Source organism: Molothrus ater, chromosome 7 (genome assembly GCF_012460135.2).
Source record: "Molothrus ater isolate BHLD 08-10-18 breed brown headed cowbird chromosome 7, BPBGC_Mater_1.1, whole genome shotgun sequence".
Lineage (NCBI taxonomy): Eukaryota > Metazoa > Chordata > Aves > Passeriformes > Icteridae > Molothrus > Molothrus ater.
This window is the reverse complement of record NC_050484.2, coordinates 33,296,642-33,317,269: the sequence shown is the minus strand read 5'-3', so window position 1 is coordinate 33,317,269 and position 20,628 is coordinate 33,296,642. Positions and strand designations below refer to the sequence as shown.

The 20,628-nt window shown below is 35.7% G+C and overlaps 1 protein-coding gene across 1 annotated transcript in view; it reads left to right on the top strand.

Annotated features, from left to right (window-relative positions):
- Positions 1-20,628, top strand: part of LRP1B (LDL receptor related protein 1B) — a 632,190-nt gene that overhangs the window by 447,317 nt on the left and 164,245 nt on the right. Inside the window, exons 24-31 of the mRNA XM_036387231.1 lie at positions 3,501-3,698; positions 4,350-4,554; positions 6,667-6,831; positions 7,345-7,589; positions 14,123-14,254; positions 15,440-15,667; positions 18,472-18,646; positions 18,975-19,069. Coding sequence (XP_036243124.1) covers positions 3,501-3,698; positions 4,350-4,554; positions 6,667-6,831; positions 7,345-7,589; positions 14,123-14,254; positions 15,440-15,667; positions 18,472-18,646; positions 18,975-19,069 — 1,443 coding nt within the window. The remainder of the gene's footprint in view (positions 1-3,500; positions 3,699-4,349; positions 4,555-6,666; positions 6,832-7,344; positions 7,590-14,122; positions 14,255-15,439; positions 15,668-18,471; positions 18,647-18,974; positions 19,070-20,628) is intronic.

The following is a 20,628-nucleotide window of genomic DNA, read 5'->3' as shown; positions in this document are numbered from 1 at the left end:
TGTTTGATCTGTCTTAGCTGGTTTGAAACTCAAATTTGTTATAATTCCCAGATACCTTTCAATACTGAAATGGAGACGGGAATAGTCCAATCCTCTCTGAGCTTCATCAAGCTTTTAATTAAGGTTTCTTTTCAGAATCTTTATCAAGTTATTGTTTTTCTTTAAGGTAATTTTCATAAAAGCACAGTGTAGATTACTTGCTGTGCTGTTGTTGTTACAGTGAGCTTCAATCAAACAATCAGGTTCAATCAGAATTTTTCCTAAGAAAGAATTTGAAATTTAACCCACTGAAAAATGTGAGGCATTATTCTTTATAGAATCTTTTTTGATGGCATTGTGGGGGCAGTTTTCTTCTAGCAGAGATTTATTTCTTTTACAGTTTTTCATGTAGCTTATACTTTGTTTGCCTCATATATTTTATATCCTAACCTTTGTGGTAAAAAAAATTGAGGCATTTATGAAATCACAGAGTGCAGAAATGTATGATTTTTCTCAACAAATTGATAAGAGTTTATTTTCCTGAAAGTTTTAAAGAATGTGATCAATAAGCATTGTATTGATTTTAGACTTTACAGAAATTATTTTAATCAATTTACAGAATAAAAAGTATTTGCTCTCGATTTATAGAAGATTAATCAGGAAAATAACATCAAATTTTGAGTTTATTGGGTAATGGAAGCATTTTTTTTTTAATTTATTTGATTGAGCCTGAAAATCCCAATTCCCTGTAACGTAGCTGATTTTATAGAGCCATTGAATGATCAGGTTGGAAGGAAGATCAAAGCCCAGCTAATGCTGCTGCTGTTTATCTGCTTTCCAAGACCTTCAGGACACCTTCAGTGCTAAACTCCAAGTGTCCCAGGGGTGAAATGTTTTGTTGACTCACTCTCCTGAAAACTTTTGTTTTTCTGGGCTTTTTGAGTCTTCCTGGTCCAGTTTAAGCCTTTAATCCTTGTTATTTATACAGAAAACAGGATTTTTCCTGTTTTCATTTCATAAGCCTTTTATGTCTTAAGGGAATTTTACATGCCTCCACTCATCTTCTTATTCCAGTTTTTTAGACTAAGCAGTTCCAGATTGTTCATTCTTCCCTTGCAGGCCATGATTTCTGGACCCCTTGGAACAGCTGCTCATTTCCACTTGTATTGCTGTACTGATTCACACTCCTCTTCAAGAGCTGTGCTCAGAGGAGGGTGCAGTGTTGTAGCCTGTTGTCAGCAGAGCTTAGGGTTTTGTTGTCTTTTTTTCAATTGTAAATCCTGTCAAGATCCCATTGAAGTTTAATCCTTCTCATAATTTGCACTGTAGGTTATTTATCTTAAACTGTGCTTCCTCTATTTTGAATGAAAAAAAAATTCTAACATAGCACAGATTTATTTTTTTTTTCTCACATTATGTTGTTAATTGCTGAGAATTACAAAAAAAGTTGATAGTGAGGATTATGACTTGTGTCCTTATGAGTTGGAATTGCCAAAAACCCCACAGATCAGTAGCCTCCTGTATAACAGTTGCCAATTAATCAGAATTTGGGAAGTTCCATTAAAGTGTGTCTCAAGTTCAGATAACTGGTGCTTGTGAAACAGGTCCTAATGTCAGTGATCCTGTTCTGCACTAAATTATTTAACCTCTGCAGAGCTTTGAATAATTTGCTTTGCAGAAAGTCGTTCATTGCTTTAACAGATGGGAGGGTCACTGGGAACGTTCAAGGCAGGTTGTGAACAAGTGCTTCAAGAGCAGAAACACAGCTCTTCTGAGCTGCTTGATTAGCCTAAAACATCACAGATAATTTAATGTGTGTGTGCAGTGGGCGTCAGGAGAGAGGAGCTGCAGGAGGAAGTGAGCAGTGAAGTGTTCAAGGGAATGAGAAGGGATAAACTGGGTAGCTCTCAGGAGCCTTGAGAAGCAGGAGTATTGCCTATTGCCGTAAACTGCCAATAATCTTTTTGTCCTGGTTTAGGGCAAATTTGGAGGAGAATTTCCAAATTAGGGCCCCTCCAGTAAGCAAACCCCCATGGCCCCTCCCCCCAACTGGTTCAGGAAGGATTCCTCAGAGAGAAGTGGAAAGAACCTGTTTATTTAACAGGCACAGCACCCCCCAGCACACAAAATGAACAATACCGGATGGCAACACTCTGAAAAGAGATGATAAATTCAGAAAGTCTCTCTTGGGGGGTGGTCACTCTGTTCTCAGTCCCTCCGGCACTGGGGCAGCTGCTGCCCAGAGTAGGCCCCGCTAGGCCACAAGGTGCAGACTCTTGGTGTTTCCCAGGTCCCAGTCCGGAGCAGGTTCAAAATGGTCAGAAAAAGGAAAGGAGAAACAGTCCAGGAAGAAATTGGACAGTTTAGCTAAACTAGGTAAGGAGCAGAAGCGAAGCAAGAGCGAGAGAGAGCAAAGCGAAAAGCAAAAGCAGTAAAAGCAAAAGCTGCAGTCTCTGTGTCCCGCCAGGCTGATAAGAAAACCAAAACAAAACTTTCCCTCTTCAGAGCCGGTCTTAAAGGTACAGAACATAATATCCAACATTAACAGAACACATGAATGGGGATAGAAGCATCATAACGTCACCCTAGGACACTTTTACATAAAGAAGTTTAGTTGTGTGGAAAGCAAGCCTCCCAGTATAAACTGTGTTTCACTCTAGGAGAAGGAACTCAGAATATTTTGGGGGGAGCAACTGCTTCACCACAGAAAAGGCTTGCTGTGAGAAAATATCTTTATCAACGTGGATGTACTGAGTTGATTCAACAGTTTATAGAATCCAATTTTTTGTCTTCTTTGTTTGTTTTATTAACACAGCTACTTGCTTGAAAAACCTTTCCTAATGTGTGGTAGAAGTATAATAAAAAAAAAAATCAATTTCATCATATGGTTGACCAATGCTGATCATGTTTAGAGATATTTTTATGCTCTTTGGTATCACTTTGGCACAAATCAGGCAGCATTAATTCATTAACAATGGAAGGAGAAAGTCATTGGTAGCTCGATTTGTGATGACGTGACATCAAATGTTCATTTTCTTGCTTGTTTGGCATGAGGGGTTTTTATGCACTTCAATTGAAAACACAAGGTACACTGTATATTCAAAAGGTGCTTTATGTATTAGTAAATGGTTTCAGCTGATTGGCTTTTGAAACAATGTATGTTTTAATGGTTTCATTTTTCTGAACCTTTTGAGAAGCAGATTTTAAATTTGATAATGCTCTAATTATGGGCTCATAATGCTAGAGCTACAAAATACAGTTCAACAGTTGAGTCTGATATTCCCAAATTTAATGTCTAATATCTCTAGTTGGGATCAAAGATAATGCTAGAAGGGAGAATTAAGTAGTCTGTTGGACTGAAAAAGTAATTGAAAGACTCCTTATCAAAAGATGAATTGTTTTAATCATCTCTTTCTCCTGATAAAGTATTCTGTTTTTCACCTTCCACTTGTCATTTATATCAATTTGTTGCAATATCTTTTTTTATTATTCCTTTGAAATGTTTAATCTTCATCTTCCAGATCCATTTGAGGCTTTCATAATTTTTTCTATTCGACATGAGATCAGAAAAATTGATCTTCACAAGCGTGACTACAGCCTCTTAGTTCCTGGTTTAAGAAACACAATAGCCCTGGATTTTCACTTCAGTCAGAGTTTACTGTACTGGACAGATGTGGTGGAGGATAAAATTTACAGAGGGAAGCTCTCTGATACTGGAGGTATGGATTGAATCTTTATTTCCTTAACAGTTGGAACACCTGCAGTTACAGGGCGTGAGACCGGGTCAGTCGTAACTGAGCTGCCATCTCAGAAACAGAGTTTATGATGGCATTCTGCCTTTCACAAGGGCCATATCAAGGCTGTACTTCATTTCCAGGCCGAAAAAGACTTTTGTTATCAAAGTTTCCTTTTGCAGAGGGAAGAAAATGGCAAATGCAAAGAACTGGTGTTTCTTCCTGCTCCAATGAGTGCAATATTGATTTATTTCATTTTTTTTGCAGTTTATCTTCACCTTATTAAAAAAGTATAAAAATTTTTCAGATGTCTGATAAATTAGCTCCTCTCACTAGGTGAGAGATTCTCCTTTAAAATTTTATAGCATCCAGAAAGACTTTTTCTTTGCTCTGGTGACATACTGATGGCCTATAACTCAATATAATCTCATGATATATACAAAAGAGTTTCTACAAAATGTTCTTTGTTGAAGTGTATGTTCCAGTGCTTTCATCTAAAAGGCAAACCCCAAAAAATCCAGAAATTACTCCAAGAACATCTGAAAAGCTTGTATGTCCATGTTCATTCTACCAGTCTCTACATCAGTTCTTTAAGAATCTCTTTTCCTCTTTCTTACTTTTAACTTTTTCTTTAAGGTGTTAGTGCCATTGAGGTTGTGGTGCAACATGGCCTGGCCACTCCTGAGGGTCTGACTGTGGATTGGATAGCAGGAAACATTTACTGGATAGACAGCAATTTGGACCAAATTGAAGTGGCAAAACTCGATGGCACTTTGAGGACAACGTTAATTGCTGGAGCTATGGAGCACCCAAGAGCTATTGCTTTGGATCCCAGATATGGGTAACTATAAATTATAAAAACATTATTTTTCCTTGTTGCAAAGTATTTTAAGGATGTTTAAATGTGATATTTGTTTCATTTCCTTTTTTCAATGTGGATGATAGCTAGAATGTTTGGGCTAACATTTCTGTGTGGTTAATGGACAGATTTAGGTGATTCTTCTCACTTAGAGACCAATGTTTTTGTTTGTTTTCGTGAGTTTTTTGTTATTGTGTTTGTTTTGGGTTATGTTGTTTGGGTTTTTTTGGTTGCTTTTTGTTGTTTTTGTTTTGGTGGGACTATAAAAATACGGCTTAGATATTACTGGAAGCCTTATGACTGAGTGAGATGAATGCCACCTTTTGTGTTTGGGTTTCATCTCTAAAGTGGAGATAATGCTTGCCAGCTCCTGTCAGTATTTTTTCTACCTATACATTAGGGATATGCTATAAATCAGAATATTATGTATATTCAATACCTCCATCCTCTTCCCAGAATTATCTCTCTTTCAGAGAGGGGGGAATACCCCAAACAAACAAAAACGTTCTTAAAAACAACAAAATTGACAAGGCACCAACCATAAATTAAATGTGGCCAAAAATAACACAACTGACCTGTTTTCAAAGTCAAGATATTTCATTTTGTTTAGGAAATTGCTGTGGTCTGTCATGTGTCTTCACTGAATATTTCTCTCAGAAGCAAAGCTGTGAATAAAAAAATAAATATTGATAAAGGTCCTAAATTCTGGGATCTAAATTGTGAATTAGGATGTACATGCCTTAATGATTAAGTCTTTTACCCTCTCAACTGAGCTGTTAGAAAGCTTATTTACAGAGTGCATTGCTTATCTATAAAGATCTTTAAAAGGAGGCATCCTGTTGGCAGAAAAATTGGCGGAGAAGTTGCTCAAATTAAATGGTTGTGAGGGAAAAAAAAATCAAATCACCACTGTTCTTGAAACTGAAGGCTTAATCTGCCTTTTGAAGAGCCAGGAGCAATTGATGCTACATTATGTTAGAAGCCAGGAAAGAAAAGAAAATCTTTAAACACAGACAGGAATAGCTCCTCATCCTTTCACAAATAAATATGAATATACACTGGTGATTCAAGGAGAAGGGTTGTGTTAGGAGTGCACAAATCCTGTGTCTCAGTGGAGGCAGAGCTGCACTCCAGCCTGCAGTGGGGCTGAGCAGGTGTTCTCAGTCTGCACCCATACAGATGTGTGCAAAATAAACATCTCTAGATAAAAACATCCCCTGTGAACCCCCCTGGCTGCTAAGGCTGAAGATCTTTTAGTGGAAATACAAAAAACTTGTCAGAAGTTTTGTTCCTGTCTGGCTCTTTGCAATTAACTCTTTACAGCTTACCACAAGTTTTCCTATCAAAAGTATAATTTAACAGGTCTGTGCATTGTTGAAAATTCAGTAATCTAAGAACAGTTAGAGTTTATTTCTGTCTTCTTGGTGATGCTGCTTCTGTTAATTAACAAGACACTTCTTTGGTTATAACAATGAAAGTTCTCCTTATTAGAAAAACATTAGAGATGGTACAAAACTGAGAGAGACGACAATAAAACCTGTCTTTGAAGTTTTCTTAGCAAGTCTAATCTGTATAAAATTCATTAGTGACATAACAAAATCCAGGGGTCTTCATTAAAACACTCTTAAGAGTAGCTGAAAATCTCTTGTTTAGCCTGTTCCTTGATCCCTGCTACCTCAAATCACCTTTCTTCCCATTCTCCCCTCCCCATCCTTCTTATCCATGGATTGCTTTCAAAGCCTCTCATTATAATTCCTTTTAATGAGCTGGGTTTCTAATTATAGAGGGAAGACAAGGCAAGCTGCCACTTTGTAAGTGGACATGGAAAAGGGAATGCTATTAAACCCCTAGTTTTGTTTTTTTTCGTGTTCTTTATTTTCATGATAGCTTTAACTAATAATGAAATATTACCTCCATGTTACCCTGAGGAATGTATATAGAGACCCAGATTGTTCTGTGTTTAATCCTTTCATTTCAAGTATGTGAATGGTTCAACCTTCTTTCCAACTGTTGCCTCATAAACCATTTCATATGTTTTCTTCATGCTTTAATATTTTCTTCTGTCCCCCTTTCTTTCCCTTTTCCTGTCACCAGAATTCTGTTTTGGACAGACTGGGATGCAAATTTCCCTCGCATTGAGTCTGCTTCCATGAGTGGAGCAGAGAGGAAAATCATCTACAAGGACATGGACACTGGAGCCTGGCCCAATGGCCTCACTGTGGATCACTTTGAGAAAAGAATAGTGTGGACAGATGCCAGGTAAAGTGCTCACAGCATCCTTATGCTCATTCCTCCATGCAGAAATGTGAACTGCTGTCTAAGTGGAATGTAGTTATGGACAATATGGACATGAAGAGCCCTGGGCAGGCACATACACAAAATGTACATTGCTTTAATTGTCCTGCCAGCTGTGGGATCACCCATAGTCCTGGCTCCTTGTGCCTTTCATGTGTCCTCCTTGACACTCATCCATGCAAGGCCCAAGTTAGTTCATTATTTTTTAAAGTTCATCTGAAAGAAAACTGAATTTTCTGTTTTATTTCTCATAGCATTGAGGCAAATTAAAGCATTATACAAACAAGTATTTCATATGTGTAGTTAAATTAATAATATGAACTTTATAATCTATCAAGTTAATGATTGCACTACAAAAATTCTTTGGTCTTGCCACTCTTACAAAGTAAGTTTTTTACACATTTTGCCCAATGTCATAATGGTCATGTGATTTTTATTTTATTTTTACGTAATCTTAAATTTGGGGTTGTCTTGTAGATCGGATGCCATTTATTCTGCATTGTATGATGGAACCAGCATGATAGAGATTATTCGGGGTCACGAATATCTTTCTCACCCTTTTGCTGTTTCTTTGTATGGGAGTGAAGTTTATTGGACAGATTGGAGGACCAATACCCTCGCCAAAGCCAATAAATGGACTGGCCAAAATGTCAGTGTAATACAAAAAACAAGTGCTCAGCCATTTGACCTCCAGATTTATCACCCAAGTCGCCAGCCACAAGGTGAATATTTATAGAATAATTTATTGCTGAGGGGGGAAATAGGTATTCTTTTTATATATAAATATCTGGATTATTAGTAGAATAATTATTCCTCCTCTGAGAGGGGAAATAAGTGTTCTTTTTATACATAAATATCTGTGTATTGTTTTGTCTTGAACTGTTGTGTTCAGCACTGGATGAAGTCAAAAGCACACAACCCATGTGGCAGAAGTTTTTATTGGCTACAAATATATATATGTATAGGTTAGGACGTAATGTGCAAAATAGCAATGCTGAGGAAAAACCAGCATGAATTTTTTTGGTGAGATATAACAAAAGGCAGTCCGATATTTCTCTATAAAATATTCAAAGTGAAAAATACCATTGGAGGATGACCACTAATTAGTTCCAGAATCTTTGCATTCTCTGGATAAATTTCAACTTTCCTGGCAAGAAGTTAATCTTAATATAATAATATTTTAGAATTTATCTCATGAATACTTGTTGTTTTTCTAATTTTTTTAATACTGAGAAATGATACTTTGTTTTTCTCCTCACCCAGGGTTTCTAGTTCTCAGTAAGGAACTTTTATGTTAGTAGGTTGTGAGCAATCTTGACTTGAAAACTTCAATCCTGACAGTTTTCGATGGCTGTGTAAATGTATTGGAGCCCAGTTCTGCATTAGTTATCCCTAGAAAATGATGTTTAAAGATCTAATGTAAATGAGTACCTGCAAGTAAAATTCTACTGCACACTGGAAGGCAAAAGATTTGAGGAATGTTCTCACATGGAATAAAGGAAAAGCAGTGAATACCACTCATTGTTGGGTAGTGTTTCCAAGAGTAGTGATAACTGTGGCCTCTCAATATGTGACATAAATTGTCAGGATTCATTCTTCTGATGCTTTTTTTTTTAATAATAAAGAATGTATATTGAAGATATGTGTTACAGGGTTTTAGTGGATGTGAAGTCTCTTGGACTTCATCGCTTTCTGAAATAAGGCATTGATTTCCCTTATTCTTCAGAATTTACCTTTTGGGGCAGGGTTCTTAAAAGCTGTCTGACTTCTGCTGAAGATAATATGTGTGCTCAGGCAGTTAAAATAGGAGTGGAGCAGATATGCATCTCTGCATACACCTTTCAAATAAGTTATTTTTTCTTTCTCTCTTTTTTTTCCTTTAGTTTTAGGTTTTTGGGTGCGTTTGTTTGGGGGCTTTTGGCAATTTTTAATTTTTTTTTTTAATTTGGCAATTTTTCTTTTAATTTAATCGCTCATAACTTTGGTATTTGAGGAACACTGTTCCATATTTGATGTTTCTAAAGCAGCAGGAGATTTGCTATTTGCCTTTTCTTGCTCTCAGAAAAAGAACAACTCCTTTCTGTTTGGACTGGGGCCAGACAGCATCTTCAGAGGGATTCTGTAGCCTTGAGAGACATCAGGCAGTATTCCACAGTCACAGGTATCTTGGCCCCCAGGCAAAGAAAAGCTGTAGAAAAGTCTTCAGTTGTTTTTTGCCAAAATCAAGAAGTTCAAGGATCAAGTTGTGTAATTGCAGCTTTTATTTTATGATGTAGAAAGCACTGGATTCTGATTTATGTTTGGCATTCTGGGTTGGCTCTGAATTACTGTCTTCCAGCAGGAGCAATTTTTTTTCTTCAAAACTGCAGTACCTTTTTATTTGAGCTGAAGAAATGATGATACTGCCTGATTACTTGTTAAATTTTCCTTTGAATTTGTAGCTATTTTGCAATAAATGAACAAGACAGTGCGCAGGTTAGAATCTTAAAATAAAATTAGGAGTAGATTTACACTGCAAATTGTCAGTATGAGCAGAGCACTGCAGGATGAACATTTTGTATTTTCATCTCCATCTGGGTCATCTACGTGGGTGAAAGTTTATTAGCTTTTAATATATATATCAAGGAAGTTATTTTGATTGAAATGAAGTAGAGCAGAGCTAAATAAACTCTCCTAGCCTAGAGCCATTTTATTTGAGTCAATCTATGACAGATGCTAATTTAAGGTAGCAAAGTGAAAGTGAGATATTTGTAGGGATGATAAGTTCAGCTCTCAGCAAACCACAGGGATTGGGGAAGCTTTTCCCCTAATGCAGAATGTTCTCAGGAATGTGAGCTTGAGCCCCACTTGTCTTCCCAGAATCAAAGCTGTGTGTCAGGAGTGCTGGTAAGATGGCAAACATCTGGGAAGATGTAAATTTTTTTTTTTTCAGCGTCCATTTTATTTTAAAAATCCACCTGCTGCAAAGAACAAGGTCTATTTTATTCACAAGAAGTTGTAGCAGTGCACTGCTGAGGATGGTGGTAAGGGGGGTAAATATAGAGCATTGAAAGGATCACAGCTTAAAAACATAACACTGTGAATTTCTCACACTTCCCCCGCTTTTTTTTGTTTATTTCTCCAAGGTACTAATTTGAATTAAAATTAAAAAACAAACATGGCTATGACATTATTTTTCTTTCTGCAGATTAAATTTTTATTTAGAAATCAGGACAAACAGTACAATAAGAAATATAGTATATTGGTGCCACTGGGCTCTTTTGTAATTAATAAAATGAAGAACTTTTAACTTCATAGCACTGCTTTGTTACAATATTCTATTGAGGCCCAGATTGCCAGCTGTTTAAAATAATAAACTCTTACAGAAATGTAGCTAAAGAAGAGAAGAACTAAGAAATTTTAATTTGAGATCTTATCTCAACCTTGTATATGTTCTTTTTACTTCAAAACGAGCAGAATGTTTGGTATACATATTATAAATAATGCAAAATATATACACAAAAAAAAATTATTTTACTTATAAATATATTTTTATGTATGATTATTTTATTTATATTATAAATATATATTTACTTATTTTTTATCTATATATAATTTTTATGTGATTTTCTACGCTTTATCAAGAATTGTGGTGTGTTTCTGTTTGTTTAGTTTCATGGTGAATATGTAAATTTCTTTACTGGCTAATATTTGAAATGAACGATTAAAAACTGAAACGGAGTGATTAGAGGAAATAAATATTTTACTTTAGAATTTCCACATCTGATCAGTCCTAACCTGCAAATTTCAAAGATTGGTGTTAAAATAACCAGATATAATCGGGCAGTATAAAGATTTACTTTGGCTGAGTACTTTGGCCTTAGGAAAAGCAATTCTGTTGGAGGTATTGACAGTGAGCAGAGGATTTGATGTGCAACTGGTTTTAAATATGAGGGGGAGTCAATTGCCAGCAATGTGAAAGCACCTTTTGATGTGACTCTAGCGCAGATATTTGAATGTTTAGGCAGAATTCAAACCTTTTGAGCACTGTTGAAGTGTAAGATCAAACTTTGTCTCACTAAAATCTGGTGCCACGAAGGGACAAGCTCAATATGAAGTTAATGCAGGGGATGAGTTGGCCACAGGAAATGCATATTGAGAGGTTGTCAGAGTAAGTTTTCATTTGTCAGCTGGCGATGGAATGTCTTGAGTGGGTTCTTTTTAAGGGTTACTAGTCAAGAAAAATAAGCATTTTGTTTAAATGAAGTTTTAGAGAGCAGTCAAGAAGCAATGTGACAGCACTGACATGTGTACACCTGTGCACAGCACTGTGACACAAACAGATTGACAAGCAATCAGCACTGGAAATCAATCAAATCATGAAAAAGGCTGTCCAGTCAGGGAAAATGCCAGATCTGTGGCTTGCTGTGATCAAAAGGAAAACAGATTGGTGGAAATGATTAGGAAAGGAATAAAGCAGCACAGGTAGTGAACTGTGATGCTGTATAAATCCATACCACTCCCACAGCTGGAATACTGTATACAGATCATATACAGCACATCAAGAAAGCCTGACAGGCTGATCAAGAGTATGGGACAGGTTTTGCTGTGGGGACAGGTTGGCTGATGCTGCTGGAAATACCATTTATAGACAGGCTTCTGTATGGTGGCAGTCTGTGAAATCATAAATGGCACAGAAAAGGTGAGTAACAAATGCTTATGAGGTTATTCACAATAGAAATAGAAGTGTTAGAATGAGCACAAGAAAATAAAAAACCTAAGTTTTTGAGAGTCAGAGCAATAACAGCGTGCCCTCAGGAGAATTAGTTTTTATTAGGAAATAAAGAGTAGGCTTAGCTGTTATTCAATGAAAGCAGTATGAATATGAAAGGAACCTATAAATATGTGTTGCTAGAAGTAATGTTTAGATCATGGTACTTTGCTCCTAGAGTTGTGCACTCATGTGGAAACAAACACATCTGCTTTATAACATTTCTTTTCTCACCAATTTTGTGCTCTGTGCAGTATGGGGGGAGTTGTGATGTGAACAGGACACAAATTGCACTGACTCCTTGGTGGACGCTTGGAGCACACTGGAGCTACAACACTCTCTTTAAAATAATCATTAACCAACATGCCTTTTATTTTATTTTTTTTGTCTGTTCTTCTTTTTAAATTCCATTTCATAAAGCACTACTTGCATGGAAAGACAATACAGGGATTAATTATTCTTCGGCTCAAAGTAAATCCTTGTCACAGATGGTTGTGTGCATACAGAGAGGTTGAAATTCCACAGAAATTACTGCTCTGTTTTGGCAAATAAATGAAAGGAAATGCTTCTCTGCAAAAACAGGACCAGATTTTTACAGTCTTGCAACACCTGTGGAAAAAATGCCAAAAAATTGCAGGAGGTTGAATCTCTAGCTGGTGTCCTGATATCCCTTAGAACATAAATGATTTTGTGATCTCCTTCACAATATTTTCAAAACGCTAATTTATGTTTTGTTCCTGATGTACACTCCTTAGGGATAGATGACTTCTCTTTACTAATAGTTTATTAATAATTGGAAAGGGTCCCTGAGCCTTGTTAACTTCCGTGTCTTTTCTTCAACTCCACTTTTTTTTTGTCCTCCACATGAAGTTGTGAACTTATTGCAAGAGATCACCCTAGATTTTATCTGTGTTCCTATCGATACAAGAAAAGTGATGTTAAATAAACATTCTTCTTTTTTAGTTCCTGGGAAAGGCTGAGTGGCCTCCAGTGCTTAAAAGGGGCAAATGGGATCATTTTATAGAAAACAGTAAAAGCCTGGTTTGTGGTTTTTGGTGTTTTGGGTTAGGGTTTTTTTTTTGTTTTGGTTGGTTGGTTGGTTTTGGTGGTTTTTTTTGTTTTGTTTTTGGTTTTTGTTATTTTGTTGTTTTTGGGGGTTTTTGGTTTGTTTTTTTGTTGTTGTTGTTTTAATAGAATGATGGCTAAATTGTAATTAACGTGTTTTTCCAAGATTTTGGAAGCTTCTTTCTTCCCACAGTACAGGTTAGACTAGTATGAAGTTAAAGGATTCAGGAATTGCTGGATAAATTTAAGGAAGCAAGCACTGGTGTAAAAAAAAAAATGGTTCAATGAAGCAAACTTTGTCTTCAAATTTTAGTGCTTGAATTTGAGCTTAATTTATTTTTTAAGGAAATTCATACATTTGATTCCTGTGATTATCTAATTTCTTGTATTGCAGCCTAGCACAATGTTAGGGAAACATATTCTACACTAATTTGTTTTGTTAATTATAAGTTTGTCTTTGAGTTAGTCAATCCACTTCCTTTTTCATCATTGTTAATTTTCAAGGGTTTTTTTTTCTCACAAAAGAAGACTCAACATTATTTCTGTTTATGCTTGAAATGTCTCTTCAGCGGTGCTCTGGAGCTTTGGGGTTTATAACAAGGAATGAAGATGATAAGAACCATTTCCAGGTTTTGTTGGACTCAGGGGCTCCTCTGTGGTCAGCTTTCTTCCTGCTCTTTAAAGCAATTTCAGCGCATCTTATTCAATCAGTGAACTATAGGAAACAACTTGTGAAAAGCTACACATAGGAGAGGTTTTCTTTGAGAAAGCAGAAATACTTTGCTATGTTTTTGTTGGGTTTTTGGGATTTTTTTCCATTTCAGATTCTCTTTCTGTGTTAGATTTCCAACTAATATTCTAGTAAGGAAATCAAATTGAGAAGAAAATTGAATTTGCCATAGTTCATCTCATAATCTAAGCTTTGACTATTGCTTTCACACAATTAAATCTGTTTTTCAGGTCCACATCATATTGACATTTTTTTAAACCCATGTGTCTTGATTAGGCGTGTAAGATTTAAATCTTATGAAAAGGCTGCAAAATTCTTATCTCCATGGGAAAATTATATCCAGCTGGTTCCTAAACTTAAAATTATAAACTGTGACTTTATTAAAAAGCAAAAATTAAATATGTATAGATATATATATAGATATATCTAAAGGTGTTGCTGTGGGGCGAATATATTATTTATATGTATATATATGTATGTATATATGTATATGTATATATATATTTTCTTGGACTAGAGTTGAAAATTAGCCTATAAGTTGAATATTAGCCTATAAGAAGTTATTAGAGTACAAGCTTAGCTAATCACTTAGACTGGGTTTGTCTTCAGACAGAATTTTTACCTTCTCCCAGCTGTTTGGCAAACCCTGATATTTAACAGTGTTTTTAGTAGTGTTTTACATGTTGTGTGTTTCAATGATTGTGTTTTAGCTCCCAACCCTTGTGCTGCTAACGAGGGCAGGGGTCCCTGCTCTCACATGTGTCTGATCAATCACAACAGAAGTGCTGCCTGTGCCTGTCCACACCTGATGAAACTGTCTTCAGACAAAAAAACATGTTATGGTAAGTTTTCCTCCCACAGCCTGTCAATTGCATTGATTTTAGAATCAATGGACAAATTAATGTTAAAAATAAAATCTGCACGGTGCTTTTTAATGGTGTGTTTTAAAAGGTGAAGCTGCTTTTTGAGAATCGATGACTTATTCTAATAGCTGAGGTCTGTGGTGCTTTGATATTTGCTGCCACAGCTGTTCTTTTGTGCTGCTGCTGTGTGTGATGTGTTCATAAAATTTATCTCTGCAAAACAGAAAGCTTTATACTGAAACGTGCATCCGCCCAACATTGTGAGTCAGGTAAGCTGAATAACAAAAAGATGCTTAATACCTTAAATCTCTACCTGCTCTGGAGTTGTCTTAGTTTCATTTTCAAGGATTAAAAAACAAAGAGTAAATATTAGAAGTGCATCCTTGCAGGGAAGTTTTATAAAAAACTGCAATACACACTTTTAAGCTCTAAAAGCCCTTGAAATGTCAAATAATTGTGTGTATTATCTATAAAAGCTTGTACTAAATCATCCTTTTTACTGTTGATTAATAACATTCAAGAAATAGAAAAGAAAATAATATTTTGGCACATCAGGGATATTGCAGGGAAAAAAAAGTTACTTTTACTGTTCATTTGCAGGTGCTTACTCCAACTATTCAGAGTTTTGAGATTAAAAAGAGAGCTCTGCTTTGCCTTTAATTTATCATCCTTTTTCACTAGTGGAGGTGTAAATTAAAACAACCAATTTGCCCTTTTTGTTCTAGCTGTTTGCTTTTCACATACATACATTTGCTGTTTGCAAAACTTCCCTTTTACAGTGAATCTGATGCCCTGAGATACCAAATGTTAGTATCTCTTACAATGTGCAGGTGAAACAGGATTTGTTTGAATGGACTAAAGAGGGTGAAATGTTTAAAATAACATTTTCAACGTTTTTTTTTCTTTCACACTCATAAGACCATATTGATTTAGAAGTATGGTAACAATGTCCAATATACAGAATTCTTATGTTTTTTCTGTGTTTTTTATGCTCTATAACATTCTTTCTCAAGTGTCACTAGGCTGCAGATTTTCTGGAGATGTTTAATCACGTTTATAAATGTCATCTGCACCTTTGTGAAGTGCTCTCAAATGAATGACTTTGATTTCTGTTAGAGATGTTGTGAAGAGGATGAGGAATGACGTTTTCCCTTTTTCTAACAGAAAGAAAGAAGTTTCTTCTTTATGCAAGGCGTTCAGAAATAAGAGGGGTGGATATAGAGAACCCATATTTCAACTTCATCACAGCCTTCACTGTTCCTGACATTGATGATGTGACAGTCATAGATTTTGATGCTGTTGAGGAACGTTTATACTGGACTGATGTGAAAACACAGACCATCAAACGTGCCTTCATCAACGGGACTGGCTTAGAAACCATCATTTCAAGAGGTAAATAGCACAGCATTGAAGTAAAAATAATTCCTTCTAGGTAAATGAGCATGCTAAAATAGGAACATGCAGGTTGTTGATATGTGTAACTTGCCCCGGTATTGGATAATTGATCTAAACAATAAGCAAGCAGAATTTTCTTTAGGATACTAGTTCACTTTATTGATTAATAATTCAATATTATGTAAACAAATTGGGCTGTAATTTTGCACTGATTTTGTGCAAGACTGAAATGTGTAGTAAGAAAAAGGAAGCTAATGTCTTGAAGGTAGAAAGAATAAAGACGAAAAGCAGGAGAAGCACGGTATTCTGACATAGCTTTGCACTGAGGAATTTCCTGTGTCCTTTGGTCACCTATGTTGACCTAGCAATGCAATGGGCTCTGTCAGGGTGATTTTCTCTTTCTAGTCTGTGTAGATCTCTCAGCTTTGGGACCATTGGTGAAACCACAACACGGCAGCCTTTGGTGATATTGGTGTAATTTTGGTGATACTGCTGTAATGTGGTTTTCTTCTGTACAGAATATGTACATAAGTAGAGAAACTTAATGAATGTAAAGTCTATACCTGATTGCTTCAACCCTATTTCAGTAGCCCTGGTACTGAAGTGAAAGCCATTTTTTGTCCTTGGTAACATTTGGTTTGTGTTTCCAACCACTGTCAGCTCCTCTCCTGGCAGCACTTGTTGTTCTACTTTGTAGTGACCCTACCTGCTTGAAAATAGGAAAAACTGACTATGTGAAAACAAATTTTTCTAACTCTGGTTCCCCAACAGTTAAGGAATGTTTGGTGGGGAAGAAGAGAAAAGAAATAGCTCAGTTGTGTAAGATCAGACCTTTTCTGACTTGGAGAACAAATAAACCATGTAGTTGATTATCTGGGGACTTTAGAAAATAAATAGTTCAAGCTCTGCCTCTTGTTTCACTTTAGAATAAATTACTTCTGTGTTAGCACATTTTGGGAAATGTTTGGACAAATATGGCAATTTCCCCATTTTCTTGACTGTGAATTCATTTATTTTGCATAGCTACTTTTTCTTCTCCCTGCTATTTCAGAGACAACTTTATTAACAATCAGATATGTTTTTCAGTCCCAGTAATCAGAACAAGGCTTAGAATACCTGCTAGAGATCTTTATATCAGGCATTCAGGTGCCCAACAGAGGGACTTGTTGCTTGCTTTTTTTCAGAAAGTAGTAGAACAAAAAAGTTGCTTATTATAGAAAAACCTGCTGAACTTGTCAAGGAACTTAATGAAACCAAAAGAAATATACTATTGTTTCATATTCCTTTTATTATGGTAGTTTCTGTGGTAGAGTTTTTTTGTGGTTTGTTTTGTTTTGATTTCTTTTATGGAATTTTTTTTAATTCCAGATCTAACTTTTTAATCATTAAGTTTGAGAAAATTACAATGTTCTGACACATCAAAACATTGTAAAGACTATTTATTATATGTAAACTATCTTATTTGCTTACAGTTTTATTCTTATACTTCTTATAAGAACATAAGAAGCTGTGTAAGCACGTCCTGCTGGGGTTCTCATTGGGTGAAGTCTCATGCCAGTGTCACAAAGATGCCAAGTCATTCTTTAATCTTTTTAAGAGTATAAAATTATTATTTTCTATCCTACAGGCAAAAAAAAACCCGAAAAACTAAAAAAACAGAAGGGCAGGAGAGCAATTTAAAATGGGTCAAGGACTGTGTGTTTGATGTCCTTTGCTGCATTTTGTGGTGTTGGCAAACTTCCTAATGCCCAATCACTGCTCAGCCTCATGGATGTGCAAAGCAGTCCTCAGCCACTTCCATGTCAGTTTGTCAAGGGCAGTAATCCTGTCAGGGCAAATTACCATGTGGAGTTGACAGGAGATGTGTATAAATGATGAACTATAATGAATCATTGGATCACCCTTGGCCTGTTGCCTTCTCCACAAAGATGCCAGCCACTATTAACTCAGGACAGAGGGGTGTGTTGGTACCTAGAGATGGAGCAGTGACTTTCCACCCAGTATTTCAGGCAGATTTTAACACAGATTGACAGTTATTTAAATACCTTGCTAAGGAAGACCATCAAGTTACCAAATCAGTCTTATCATATTCCTGTTTTGCTGCCTCAGGTAATAATTGTGCTGTGACCCTCAGCCCCCACAGCTGCTCTTTGGTGGGGAAGAGAATCAGAAGGGTAAAAGTGAGAAAAGTCTTGTGTATTTTATAAAAAAAACCCTTAATTTGAAAAGTAAAAGCTATGAACAGCAAGAAAGCAAAATAAAGAATGCATTCCCTGCTTCCCATTGGCTGACAGATGTTTTGCCATATCAGGGAAGGCAGGGCAGTAACTTGACATCTTCAAACCCTTCAAAAATAAAACCAGTGAACTTCTCCAGTGACACAAATATTTAAGAGCTACAGTGGTTTTAATCCAGATCCTCTGCACTGAGCCTTTGTGGAGCTGAGGTAGGAAGGAGGCTTTTAAATTTCAGCATAGCATTGTTTTAGAATGCCACTGAGCAATAAAGCAACTTTCTGAAGAAGAAAAATACAATGCAGAAGTTCAGCATCTCTGATTAATTTTTTGGGATAATAGGTTTCATGCTGTGAATATTCAGTGAGATTTTCATGTTCTTTTTGTTAGTGTATCAGGCCCAGGAAGAAACATAAAGATTATTAATTCTTGGCAACTACTTAATAAATCCATCTGAATAGAATATTGCACAGTATTGTTAACAAACTGTAGAATATATTTTTTTTTTTTTTAACACGGACAACAATCCAGAAAAAAAATCAAACAAACTGCTTTCCCTTTTTGCAGATATTCAGAGTATCAGAGGTCTTGCAGTGGATTGGATATCCCGTAATTTATACTGGATTAGCTCAGAATTTGATGAAACCCAAATTAACGTGGCACATTTGGATGGTTCCTTGAAAACCTCAATCATCCATGGAATCGACAAACCCCAGTGTCTTGCAGTTCACCCAGTAAAAGGGTAAGGTGTCCGTGGTTGGGATAAATAAACTGCTGTAAAACTCATCAGAAGGTGGCTCTTCATTTATATTTTAAGTTTGGCCATTCTTCATATTTAAGTTTGGCCATTAAGTTTTCTGTCAAACTTAAAAGCACAAATTTTAAAGACTTTACTGAAAATATCTTAACAATACTTCCCTTAGAAAGCTGCTGATAAAATCATGTAACTATAATTTTATTTATTAGTTTTGCACTTTGTCTCCTAAACTGATGAATGTTTTCACTGCTAACTCATTGGAAACACTGTGTGCACAAAGCAATATTGCAAATACTTAAATTCTCCTCTTCAGGAAGCTCTACTGGACGGATGGCAACACAATCAACATGGCAAACATGGATGGCAGCAACAGCAAAATTCTCTTTCAGAATCAAAAAGATCCTGTTGGTAAATACCTGCTTTCTTGTTTCTTTTTTAACTGAGAGTGATTTATTATGGACATTATCTTGAATTCCTATTTATATGTACAATGAGGTTTTTCATCTACCTTGATAAGAACAGACATAAAGAAATGAACTACACTTGTGTTACTGTTGTGTTTCACAATTTAAGATGCTTTTGGCCCATTCTAACTGAAATCCACTGTAGATTTAGTGGAATATTATTGACTTTTAGGACTACAGTAGACTGAAGGAGACCCCATCTATATTTATCAATTTTTGTATCATGGTTACAAAAATGTGGAGGTCAGGGTTTTAATAAGTCATGGATATTTGTGAGAGGATGCTTTGACTGCAAATGTAGATCCTTCCTCACCAGAATCTCAGCTGCATAATCAAAATAGAGACTGACCCTTAACTTTTTACACAGAGAAAAAAGCCAGAGATGAAGAATGAATTTCAAATCATGACTTAACCTCAGTTTTAGTATCTGGAGATTCACATAGTTTATCATAAAATTATGGCACTTAAAGAAAAAAAAAAGCTCTTTTCATGTGTACTTTTTGGTTTTGTTCAAGTCTCTCTTTGTAGATAATTTCATTTTTTAGGGAGTTAAAGTGGTAATGTCAATTGTTGCTGCCTTATTAATGGCGCACCAATAAAGTGAATTTAAAACATTTGGTTTTTTACAACTGAATGCATTAAGCAAGCAGAAGTGAAAGTGATTTAAAGAATTCAGTAAATTTGACATAAGAGCAACATGACATGCATTTTAGAGTCTAAATTCAATGAATTTTGTAGAAATTACTTGATAACTGTTTTACTGTTGATAAGATTATCTGTCTATCCACTTGAAGAGACAATTACCTTTTTATCTGGAGAGAAAAGAGTGGCAAACCCACTAATTTTAAGGTGAAGAAAAAACACTTTTAATAACATTGGAACAATATTAAGGACAGCTCTGTGCAACACTGTGCTCTGAATATTTTGTGATCAGAAGTCTCAAGGTCCTAAATTGCAATGCTTAGTGTTTCCAGTATCAAACTCTGAAATAAAATATATGCAAAATGCCAGTTTCAATGGTTTAAATATTTTTTCCATAAGCAAAATACAGTCCCATGCTAAGAACAACAAAATCCTTCTAAAGATTTGGAAAGTAGCAGTCTTAAAACCCTAATTTAATATTTCATTTTTTTCTCTGAGAAAACTGTCTTTTTCCTTAATTGATGCTCCAGTTCATGCAGTGCTAATTTTGAGTGTTTGGGGAGTTCTCAGGTAGATTGCTGAAAAAGACAAATATCTGTTTTGTTAGAGTTGGATATCCTAGAAATTGATGGGATGTTCTTAATGCAAAATTGCAGAATTTGAAAACTGAGGGAATTTTCCAATCTGTGACCTGAATTAAGCTGATGGATTTATTTTCCCTATTTGAGCTCCATCAAAACAAGGAGACAATTTTTCAATTACAGTATTTTCTATTATTACCAAGAATATTTTAGTTTGGAAATTTTGGGAACTGATACTCTGAGGATGACAGATGGTATAATTTATTTTTCTCTTAACTAG